This window comes from Panicum hallii, chromosome 4 (genome assembly GCF_002211085.1).
Source record: "Panicum hallii strain FIL2 chromosome 4, PHallii_v3.1, whole genome shotgun sequence".
In the NCBI taxonomy this organism is placed as follows: Eukaryota; Viridiplantae; Streptophyta; class Magnoliopsida; order Poales; family Poaceae; genus Panicum; species Panicum hallii.
The window spans coordinates 50,378,219-50,388,999 of record NC_038045.1 but is presented as its reverse complement, the minus strand read 5'-3'; the positions used below and the strand labels follow the sequence as shown (position 1 = coordinate 50,388,999).

Below are 10,781 nucleotides of genomic sequence, written 5' to 3'. Positions count from 1 at the left end.
AATTCGGATCGCGATTATTAATCGCGATCCGATATTTTACAAGTAGGACCCTATTTCCGCACAGACATTTACAGATTAACCCTCCGTTACCCGGGCGGGCTCTTTGCTCCGCCGCCGCCCTCCAGCTGTTCGCCATCGCCGTCACTGGGAATTGCGTCGCTGATGGAGGCCGCCAGTCATCACCCGGCGAATCGGGTGCCCGGCAGAAGAGCGAAACAATGGAGGCCTTGCACCCTCCGCTTCCCTGCCTGTCCCTGTGCGCCGTGGTCGGCGCGGGAACCGGAGAAGGTCGATTTGGGCCTGCTCGTGGCCGTCATGGAGCTGCAACGCTGTGGCTTGACAGCGTGGTCCCCAAATCCGCCGGCATCCTCTTCGCCGAATGCCGAGATGGCGAGATCTCCACGGCCGTCCAACTTGTAATCGTCGGCGGCGCAGGAACACGACCCGTGCTTTAATCCTGCGAAAGCACATTGCTCACACGAAGCAGCATATTTCTGAATCGTGATGAAAACGCCAGTTCAACAGCACTTAAATTCAACCAGTGTGTTCAGAACTGGGTAGTAGTGGTAGCAGCCGCAGCAAACATATCACAGACCAGGGGATCACACACAGACTGGGGCATAAGTGAAACCTCAAAGAAAACATCTATATCGGTGGGTCAAGAATTTAATAATTGTGCAAAGTCACTCATAAACATCAACAGGACACAAAAGTGATCTAACATTGCGAGACAAACATGTCCAAGTTCATAAACAAGGCGCTTTGACAATTCATGGTTCCCTGGATACATGCGCCTCCACTCGGGCGTTCTAAATGACGGGTTTAAGCAGCAGCAGTAGGTGCATCGGTCATCTCCTGTTCAACCGGTGTTTTCTGAACTGGGTAGTAGTGGTAGTGCAGCTCCCCGACATCATCTCCAGAAAGCTTCTTCCAACCATCGGGGCCAACATGATAAACTGCAATTCAGAAAGTAGTGTCAGCCACAGCCCACCCAGATTTTCAAAGATCACTTGACAAAAATCAATGAGCAATAACATGCCAGTTGCCATTAGTGTCAATGCAACATAGGAAGGCAATGCCAGGAGGTTGGTACTGACTACTGATAACAAATGCAGCAGCATAACCCCATCAAGACAACTTCAGGTTAGCTACGAGCTACAAATGATTGTTTCTACAAGAACGGAAATTACCATTCCAACAGGACATTAATAAAGGTGCTCAGCAATGGAAATTACATTGGAACTCTTCTAGTTCAGTGAAGCTAATAAGTTTTTTACCCTTCAACCACAGCAAGAGAAGTAAACATGGTCAAATCATAACCAGAAAACATAACAATGTGGTAGATACAACATATTGATCCTAGATATGTTGGATGCAACATAAGATCCCATGCACTAATATCAGACATTGGCAATATGTTTGTATTCTCAAAATGTTTATTCTCGTTACTGGCAAAATTGCAAAGTAGAAATATCTAATGTCCCAAGACAGATTAACTATGGTGACAAAATATACCACAAAATGAAAACAAACATGATGAAGTAGACAAAAACATACCACTAACACAACCACCACTTGCTGCATCACGGAAGGTTGCCCCATAAATAGCCCTTCGAGCTAACTCACCAGCTTCCTCGACTGACATGTTGAAGCGGTAACTGAAAAAGCGGAGGTAAACACTCAACTCAAAGTTAATAAGAGAACTCAACACATCACATGTTATGTTACAAGTTACAAGGAACCTACCCTTCATCCAAGATACCATAAGCATAGAGGGAACCAGAGCCAACAGAGAACCTGTTTCCCACGAGCCTTGCACCCTCACTGTCAACATAGTACAAGCCAGGACCCTAAATCAAGAGAAGAATCATTAAAGTTCGAGAAAAAAAGAATAGCCATTAAGCATATGTCAGCATACATCTTAGAGAAACTGAAGGGTGTAACCAAAACCAACAACTCACCTTCTCATCCCATCCCGCAATCATTGTACCAATTGACAGACCCATCCCACGATATGAATAAAGGATATTAGCCAACAGTTTGGAAGCACCGGCAATAGAGATCCTTCGCTTGTTCGAAAGCTCATGGAGCCGGCACTGAAAATCAGAACCTATATTAGCCCTACTCAACAGAGGTGTAATGCAAGAAATGGTATTTAAGAGGAAGAGGAAATCTGACCTTGTTTCCAAGGTTCCTATGCCAAAATTGGCAATCAGCAGCCCCTCCAGCCATCGTTCCCAGCATGTAGGGATTTATTTCAATAATTTTCCTCACAGTTTGTGAGGCTGCATAGAAAAAAGGGGAATGTCAGATCATATAAAACAGCATACAATCTGGTGTCACAGAATGAATATCCAAACAAAATCTTCTGAACTAAAAGAACAGACTGTCTTTCTCCAAACTGCAACAAAAACTAGTTGATAAAATTGGAGCTTCATCAATGCATTCAATCTATCCATCACATGCCTAGGGGAGCAGAGAAACATACTTGAACCTGATTGGTAAATCTAAGCAAAAGTGAACCTTTTTTCCACCAAAATCTCAGTTCACCTAGTACATTATCTTGTAAATGATCCTAAGCACTGCATGAATACTATTCCATAGTAATACTTCTATTCCCACAACTAAATGTAGACAGCACATAACCAGTAATTCTGATAGCATACTCAATGATGCTAAACACATGTTATGTCATTCTATTAGAGCCTGAACTGTTCTGAACACCTACTCTATTTGTTTGAGAATAGAGCCATAAGCAACTACAGCGAATTACATGTGATACGAAAACATCCATACCCATCTGATACTACGAATCCCGCGTAAAAATCGCAAAATTTTTCCAATCCCACGACCTAAAAGCTACGCATCCCTACCGGTGAGACAAAGCCTTCAAATTCCACATAAAGATCTAAACTTTCCGGAACAAATTGCGCATCCACACCACAGATTCAGCCCCGCCGGAAAACCCTAACTGGTCCCAACACCGCAAGTCCGAGAAGTAGGCGGGCTACTCACATATGTAGCCGCCCATGCTGGCCCTAGAGTCGGCGGCGACGATAACGCCCTTGTCGAAGATGAAGGCGAGCGTGGTCGTCCCCTTCTTATTCTTCACCATCTCCTTGGTCGCCGCCTGGAACCCGTCGAACTGCGCGGGAGACAAAGAGGCAAACGAAGGCTCAGAACGAACGAGTCTGGCAGATCGCATAGCCCCTCCCAGGGGGAGATCGAAGTAAGGGGAGGTGGGATCGAGTGCTCACGTCGGCGCAGGTGGGGAACACCATGGACGGCACGTCGGGGGCCTCGGCGGAGAAGTACATGCCATCCCCGTCGTCGCCGCAGGGGACGGAGAAGTTGGTCTCCAGCGCGGACATGTCCAGCCTCATGGCCATGGCGTCGCCGGCGATGTGCGGTGCTGGGAGAGAGGCGGAGGTGATGAATCGAGTGAGGCTTTTTCAGGTTTCGATTCTCCCTTTTCTTTCTTGCGTTATAAGAAGAAGGGAAGAACCCAAGCTTGCCGTGCGGGCTGCTTGTGCTGCAGTATTTGTAGAGGGTTGGGAAAGGCCGGCCTGTGGGCCGGTGTCCGAGTAGGATCTGAGCTCGAATCTTTGTGGGTGCGGTTCGGATAAATTGGCCCGGTTTGCTTTCGGCCTATATATATGTCAATTAGAATCGATTTTCTTTTCTTTTTTCCACGGGACAATTGCACAGAAAATTTGATGATTCCAGCAGTTGGATGAACATCCGAGTCCGTACGTGTTCCGAGAAAATTGATAATTCCATACGAGGCTGAGATCTTGTATTGAAATATAATTCCAACGTGTAAAATTTTGAAATTTGAAAGCCTAAGATGGATATTATCACCAGATAATAGTCGACAGATCAAAACTCGAACTGTGGCATGGAAGAACCACTTGGAAGTTAGAGCTGGAAATACCTGAACTGATAAAGCAGTAAAAGCTCCATGTTCAGCTGACATCTCCTTTCCTATTTCTTTTTTTTTTCCGGTTTTGATTCTTTAAGAACTGCAATCTCTATTTCGAAACCAAGGCCTGTAACTCTGGAACATCTTGAGTCTAAAAAATGCTCTACTCATGCTTCTTGGACAGCACGCATATAATGTTTCAGGACTGAACCTCTCCACAGACGATAAAAGCAAGTCTAAAACAATTATACACACGGTCTAATAAATGTAAGAAGTCTCCACTCTTCATGAATTCTTTTTTCTTTGTTTATTTAGGAAAATGCTTCTGCTTTCTCACAGAGATGATTGGTGCGCAAATCTCTTCCACCTCCCAAGTTTCTCGCAGCCCTAGAAACGGTGTAAATGATCAGGTAAATGAAGCATCCGACCATAGTTGCACAAGATTACTGATAACAGAGGCAGTAAGAATGTGATGCTTTGGCCAAGCCATGACAACTAGGCAACATGAAGTGCCTTTGTACAATAAGATAATAATGAGAAAACAACGTGTACCTTCCGTGGTTTAATGGCTAGTTCATTGTCTTCCATAAGAACAGCCCTGAATCCCAACGGTTCCAGTACCTTCTGATAGCTGAAGTTTCAAAAAGGATAGTTGTCAACACAATAGTGAAGAAGAATACTACGTTTTTTTGTCTAAAATAAAGTAGTCATGTTACCACGAAAAAAACAAACGTTTTCAACTGTAAATTAATTATTCCATGATGGCAAGGGGATACATATTCTTACTCAGCAACTGTATTATTGTACGGTGGTCCTCCCTCTTGATCACTGATCTGTAATATGAAGCTGTGTAAGAAATTATCATCATGGTGAACAGTGTAATGGAATACCATTCAGAAATGCAAATAGATTTCAAGCATGCATGCAGATTAATTTTGGTGTCCAGTGCTATAATACTTGTATTCAACTTTTCCATGTTTCTGCTTTGTCTATCCTCTTAGAGTAACGACACTGAATGGACAAAACATCTGTCTTTGTCCAATACCAATCACTTGAACTCATGCTCACAAAATACAACATGTTCACACATTATTTTGAGGGCCATCTCACACTAAAGTCCTGAATCACGCGGCAGGAGGACGAGAAAACCTTAGGTGCCTAGCTGCTTTTGGGTAATAATGAACTGTCAAGCACTAAGATGAGAAAACCTTAGGTGCCTGGCTGCTTTTGGGTAATAATGAACTGTCAAGCACTAAGGAATGGCTAAGTAGGCAAAATCCCTGCTCTGCACCTAATACATCGACAATGTACTGACTTTTCTCACTTCCCCCATTGCCCACGAATACAGATTCTAAAACCCCATATTCTATTCATTACCTTCAGAATGTATCCTATCAAATAATGACTTCGGTGTAGTACATCATATTGTGATCCTTGGAAGACGGAAAGAGCTAACAATACAACATTCTAGGATTAAAATAGATATAACAGAGGAGCTAATTAAGATTAAATCAGATTATTGAAACTTTGAAGTTCAGTTTGAATAATAAAGCATCATACAATTTGTACAATGCGAGCTTCATGCAAAAGAAAATAAACAAAGCTCAAAGATTATGTCCTCACCAGATAAATCAAGGTGAGAAGCTCTCCATCAGGTTTTAGCAGCCGGTTAATTGTCTCTGCCCAAGCCACCCTCAAGCTTGGGTCAAGCGCACAAAAGAACCTGCACACATCGATACATGTGATATCTGAGCTGCCATCAAAATAATAAACTGAGAAGATAAACTGACACCTACGTGTAATCAAATATAAGGTCGAATTGTTCGCTTGGTATCCACTTGAAGAAATCTTCAGCCAGAAAAGTAAAATAATCTGCATTGGGCAAAGAGGATGACCACTGTATACCAACGGAAAAGATAATCAGACATATTTATCTATATCAGCATCATAAAGGATTTACCTACAATCAGAAGACAGTTTTCAGATAAAGGGTATTGTAGAAAAGCTGTAGTCTAGTAGTGATGGTTGGAATAAAGTAAATTTTACTCGAAAATGAACTCAGTACCAATTATCCAAAAATGTGGTTCAGTTGTCAAGCCAATTATGATCAATTTACAATTTGAGAAGTTCAAAAATAAATAACAATTAACAGAAAAATTATAAAGTTTGAGCATGTATGGTTCTCTTTTGTGATTAATATTACTTTGTAAAATCCCTGTGGCATATATCAAGCGTAACTACCTGAAACATAAGAACAAACTAGGTAAGATATCAAGCAGGCCAATTCTCAAGATAGCTTGCCATAACTGACAATCAAGCTCTTGCTAAGCTACTGGTCATCAGCATACCTGCTTAGCCTTCTTAACAGCCATATCAGAAATATCCAAGCCAATAACAAATCGTTCAGGGCATGCCAGAGCCACCACATCGTATCCCTGTTATACAGAATCACCTCAATGTGGGAAAAGAAATTTGATGACATGGTGTTACAGAGAAAACCTAAATTCCAATTTGTAAAAAGTTAATTATAATGGCCAGCAAAATGGGTTCCTGCTTATAGTATTAGCAAGCACATATAGATTTCTAAAATCGTATTAGTGTAAACTGTAAAGTACACTGTCACAGATACTATCTTCAATCAAAAGACTGATTTTGCTAATGTTATTGTATTATGTCAAGTTGGGTACTGTTCTCATGGCACATCAGCTCTCAATAATGACAAAGGACAAATGGAGAAAACTAAACAAGTTCTACAACAGGTGTCATAGGGAGAAAGTAATAGTCTGATTTGAAACGTGAGCTTGGTTACTGAAGAAAGGCAGGGAGGAAAATAGTAATATCTATGGGAAACATCTGACAGAAGAATGAAATAATTTACCATTCCGCATCCAGGAACCAAAGCTCTTCCTTTCGGTAGTGTTTCTGATCTAACAAGATGTTCAATGACAGGTGTTGGCTTTCCCAAATCCCACGGGGTCACACCAAACTCCCAGGACTTCTCCCACCCATCTGATGAACAGTAATTTAGAAAAGGCGATTCAGAATCAGCAAACTCACATCATAACATACAAGGCACAAAGTTGGTGTTAAGAACTGGAAATTCAACAAAGGAAGCAGGCATCATAATGTTCGCTGCTGGAAATTTTGTCTGCTGACAACCTAATTTGGACTTGTAACTGTCTAGTGTGCTCATCCCAAATGGCACCCATTGCTCTATGGGGAAATATCATTCCCTGCTTGATCAGCAATGCAGCAACGGTTTCAGGTTTTCAGAATACAAAATTTGCAGTATGAACACAGACAGCCTCTCCAAGCACCCGTCAACTATTGATCTGTCTACTTTCCTCGACCTTTTTGTGCCTCAACTCTGAGATAACTAGAGTTCCAGCTCCTCCATTACACTCACAGCTGGATTCCGTTCAAGCGATGCCTCTGTTGAAGCGTTTGTTCGCTTCCGATGTTAGGTGATTACTTCTTCCAAGCTCCAACTACTAATGAAACGAGAAACCCCCAACCACCCGCCACTCCCCCGATCAAGCGCCCACGCACGGACGCACATGCGCGCCCACCCCTCGTACAGGCAACCCCGACCAAACCAAACCAAACGCCAGAAATCACACCCCCCCAAATCCACCTCCCCGACCCGCAACAACCGGCACGAGAGAGACGATTCGTCACCGCCCTCACCAGCCGCGTCGCCGGCGAAGAGCTCCCGCAGCCTCCCCACCTTCGGGTTCTCGCCGGGGTCCCTCCTGCCGCCCGCCGCCGACGACCCCATCGCCCGCCGCGGCCGCGCGCTCGAGGCCATCATCCAGCGCACGGGCTCGCCTACGCGAGGCAGTGCTCGCATATGGCGTGGCGTGGCTCCCCCGCAACCGCAATAGAGACGGAACGAGGGAGAGAGGGGGAAATGATTTTGTTTCTAAAAGAAAATATTTCTATACGGATAGGATAAGATAATTATTATTATACAGATAAAAATTAAAAGAAAACGAAAAGAAGAGAGAGAGAGAGAGAGAGAGAGAGAGAGAGAGAGAGAGAGAGAGAGAGAGCGCTGTCGAGTATATCACTTCGCTGTGCAGCTCTCTTCGTGTCCATCGTCCCCACTCCCTTCACCCACAGGCCACATCCCCCCTCTCCTCCTGCCCCCAGCTGCCTCCCTGCCCGCAAGGGAAAGAAAAAAAAAGGCTCGACGACTTTGCCGGACGCGGCGGCGCACGCATCCCATCCCACCCCATCGCCGCGTCGCATGGCGGAGGACGCCGCGGCGGGCTTCCCATCCCCAATCCTGGACCTGCCGGAGCCGCTACTGCTGCACATCCTGGGCTTCCTCACCGACCCCCGGTCGCGGCACCGCGCCGCGCTGGCGTGCCACCGGCTCCTGGCGGCGGAGCGGTCGACGCGCGCCGCGCTGTCGCTGCGCGGGGACCCCCGGTCGCCCACGTTCCTCCTGCTGGGGCCGGGCTTCTGCTTCCCGGCACTGGAGCGGCTCGACCTCTCGCTGGTGTCGCCGTGGGGCCAGCCGTTCCTCTCCGCCGCGGCGCGGGCCGCCGACGCCGCCGCGCCGCACTCCACGGAGGAGGAGGTCGCGCAGCAGAACGCCTTCATCGCGGAGCACCTCGCGCAGTGCTTCCCGGCCGTGTCCTCGCTCGCCGTCTACTGCCGGGACCCCACCACGCTCGCCAGCCTCACCCCGCAGTGGCGGGGCCGCCTCCGCGGCGTCAAGCTCGTGCGCTGGCACCAGCGCCCACCGGGACTCGACGCCGGCGCGGATCTCGAGCCGCTGCTCCGGGACTGCCCCGCGCTCAGGGCGCTCGATCTCTCCGAGTTCTACTGCTGGACGGAGGACATCGGGCCGGCGCTAGCGGCGCACCCTGCCGCCGCCGCCGCGCTCACAGAGCTCGACCTCGGCCTGGCGGGCGCCACGGACGGGTTCCACGCCACCGAGCTAGGGGCCATCGCAGGATCCTGCCCCAGTCTGCGGAAGCTCGTGGCGCCCTGTGTGTTCAACCCACGGTACGTTGACTTCGTCGGCGACGACGCGCTCCTCGCCATCGCCACCAGGTGTCCCAAGCTCACGGTCTTGCAGCTTCGGGAACCGTTCGAGTCGGCGTCCACCAGCCAACGGGAGGACGCCGCCATTACCGTGGCTGGGTTGGTTTCCTTCTTTGCTGCACTCCCGGCGCTGGAGGATTTCACGCTTGACCTGCGGCATAATGTGCTGGAGGCAGCACCGGCGATGGAGGCGCTTGCCCGCAGGTGCCCGCGGATCAAGTTCTTGACTCTTGGGGGCTTCCAGGGTTTGTGCAAGGCGTCATGGTTGCATCTTGATGGCGTTGCAGTGTGCGGTTCGCTGGAGTCGCTTTGCATCAAGAGTTGTCTGGATCTCACCGACGCCAGCCTTGCAGCAATCGGTCGTGGGTGTGGTAGGCTTGCTAAGTTCGCCATCCATGGCTGCGATCTTGTGACATCATCTGGGATCAGGAGGCTAGCAACGGCGCTTCGGCCCACAATCAAGGAAGTCAGTATCTTGCACTGCCGGCTTCTGGACACAGCAGCATGCCTCACTGCTCTAAGTCCGATCCGAGATCGCATTGAGAGTCTTGAGATCAACTGTGTCTGGAAGGAAGTTGAACAACCAGAGAGCGTAGCCAATGGCACAATCGGATGCAACCATGAGGATGATGATCTAGATGAAGTTTCATATGAGTCTGCATCGAAGAAATGTAGGTACATGGATTTGGATGATCTAGTCAGCTGGGAGATGCTCCGTTCACTCTCCCTCTGGTTCCCTGCTGGTGAGCTACTCTCCCCACTCATTTCTGCTGGGCTTGATAGCTGTCCTGTGCTAGAGGAGATCACAATTAAGGTAGAGGGTGATTGCCGGACATGTCCACGCCCTGGCCCTCAAGTTTTTTTCGGCCTGAGTGATCTTGCAGGCTTCCCAGTTCTGGCCAAGATGAAATTGGATCTGAGTGAGGCAGTTGGTTATGCACTTACTGCACCAGCAGGGCAGATGGATCTTTCTCTGTGGGAGCGATTTTATTTGCAAGGAATTGATTCGCTAATTACTTTGTATGAACTCGACTATTGGCCTCCCCAAGACAAGGAAGTGAACCAACGGAGCCTGACACTGCCCGCTGTGGGACTGCTCCAGCGCTGCACCGGACTCAGGAAGCTCTTCGTCCATGGCACCACACATGAGCATTTCCTGAGCTTCTTCTCGATGATGCCAAATTTGAGGGACATGCAGTTACGGGAGGACTACTATCCGGCACCAGAGAATGATATGATGATCACGGAAATGCGGGCTGAGTCTTGGCTCCGGTTCGAGATGCAGCTGAACAGCCGGAGAATTGAGGATTAAGGTGAATCTGACGAGCTGTGAGAGCATCAAATGAATACAGGTACTTATTTCAGGTGGGACTGAACCAGGTGGAGTTGATGTGGGATGGTGCTGAGCGATGGATCAGTTGCTTGTGTTTAGGGGAGTAGCGAAGATAGCTGGTGTACTGCTATTGAGGAAGGTAGAAGACAATGCTCTGAGCCTTTGACCACGCGGAAAATATCGGTGATCTTCTCTAGTTGCATTTTTCTTTTGCTTTTATAATAAAATATGTAATAAGAGAGTTGGTGCAGAATTAAAATATTTGCAGGAGGTGAGATGACAAAGTAGTCTTTGAGGAAATTTTGCCAGGGATGACTTTTTTCCCTCCTTTTTTGAGCTGAGCTGAGTTGAACACCGGCATGATAAATTGGCATTGTTCTTGTGAGCTGTAATAAATAGCTCTGTAAAAAAGAATAAAAGAAATGTCATTCAGTCATCTCCCTTATGCTCTAGTTTTGCAGCTACCCTAAC

At 47.3% G+C, this 10,781-nt stretch overlaps 3 protein-coding genes across 5 annotated transcripts; 1 reads left to right on the top strand and 2 right to left on the bottom strand.

The window, feature by feature from the left end:
• Nucleotides 1-621: 621 nt before the first annotated feature.
• Nucleotides 622-3,509, bottom strand: LOC112890001 (proteasome subunit beta type-5-A-like). The gene is made up of 7 exons (XM_025956827.1): nucleotides 3,258-3,509; nucleotides 3,016-3,145; nucleotides 2,179-2,285; nucleotides 1,962-2,096; nucleotides 1,747-1,850; nucleotides 1,558-1,658; nucleotides 622-956 (listed from the first exon to the last, which is right to left on the bottom strand). Exons 1-7 carry the CDS (start codon nucleotides 3,387-3,389, stop codon nucleotides 823-825), a joined length of 843 nt encoding a protein of 280 aa, XP_025812612.1. The 5' UTR covers nucleotides 3,390-3,509; the 3' UTR covers nucleotides 622-822.
• Nucleotides 3,510-4,005: 496 nt separating this feature from the next.
• LOC112890002 (probable thiol methyltransferase 2) lies at nucleotides 4,006-7,847 on the bottom strand. 3 transcript variants are annotated; one of them, XM_025956828.1, is made up of 8 exons: nucleotides 7,610-7,837; nucleotides 6,801-6,931; nucleotides 6,271-6,357; nucleotides 5,719-5,819; nucleotides 5,546-5,645; nucleotides 4,709-4,755; nucleotides 4,475-4,553; nucleotides 4,006-4,309 (listed from the first exon to the last, which is right to left on the bottom strand). In XM_025956828.1, the coding sequence occupies exons 1-8, from the start codon at nucleotides 7,770-7,772 to the stop codon at nucleotides 4,256-4,258; spliced, it is 762 nt and encodes a 253-aa protein (XP_025812613.1). In that variant the 5' UTR covers nucleotides 7,773-7,837; the 3' UTR covers nucleotides 4,006-4,255. The 3 variants fall into 3 exon arrangements, 2 of the variants coding, with proteins under 2 accessions (XP_025812613.1, XP_025812614.1); XR_003228235.1 differs by having other exon boundaries at nucleotides 4,247-4,309; nucleotides 4,699-4,755; nucleotides 7,610-7,840; XM_025956829.1 differs by lacking the exons at nucleotides 4,006-4,309; nucleotides 4,475-4,553; nucleotides 4,709-4,755 and adding an exon at nucleotides 4,792-5,373 and having other exon boundaries at nucleotides 7,610-7,847.
• A 176-nt stretch (nucleotides 7,848-8,023) lies between these two features.
• LOC112890000 (F-box/LRR-repeat MAX2 homolog) lies at nucleotides 8,024-10,755 on the top strand. Its single transcript, XM_025956826.1, has one exon. The coding sequence runs from the start codon at nucleotides 8,172-8,174 to the stop codon at nucleotides 10,287-10,289; it is 2,118 nt and encodes a 705-aa protein (XP_025812611.1). The 5' UTR covers nucleotides 8,024-8,171; the 3' UTR covers nucleotides 10,290-10,755.
• The last annotated feature ends 26 nt before the right edge of the window (nucleotides 10,756-10,781 follow it).

Bases quoted from the DNA above. Each gene is read 5' to 3' on its own strand.
- LOC112890001 (XM_025956827.1), bottom strand. From the start codon at position 3,389: ATGGCCATGAGGCTGGACATGTCCGCGCTGGAGACCAACTTCTCCGTC. The intron at 1,851-1,961 runs GTGAGTTGTTGG...CTCTTGATTTAG, and splicing joins TTGCGGGATGGGATGAGAAG to GGTCCTGGCTTGTACTATGT. The intron at 957-1,557 runs GTATGTTTTTGT...TCTGAATTGCAG, and splicing joins AAGTGGTGGTTGTGTTAGTG to TTTATCATGTTGGCCCCGAT.
- LOC112890002 (XM_025956828.1), bottom strand. From the start codon at position 7,772: ATGCGAGCACTGCCTCGCGTAGGCGAGCCCGTGCGCTGGATGATGGCC. The intron at 6,358-6,800 runs GTAAATTATTTC...TCTGTATAACAG, and splicing joins TGGTTCCTGGATGCGGAATG to GGATACGATGTGGTGGCTCT. The intron at 4,554-4,708 runs GTAAGAATATGT...TTGAAACTTCAG, and splicing joins TACAATAATACAGTTGCTGA to CTATCAGAAGGTACTGGAAC.
- LOC112890000 (XM_025956826.1), top strand. From the start codon at position 8,172: ATGGCGGAGGACGCCGCGGCGGGCTTCCCATCCCCAATCCTGGACCTG.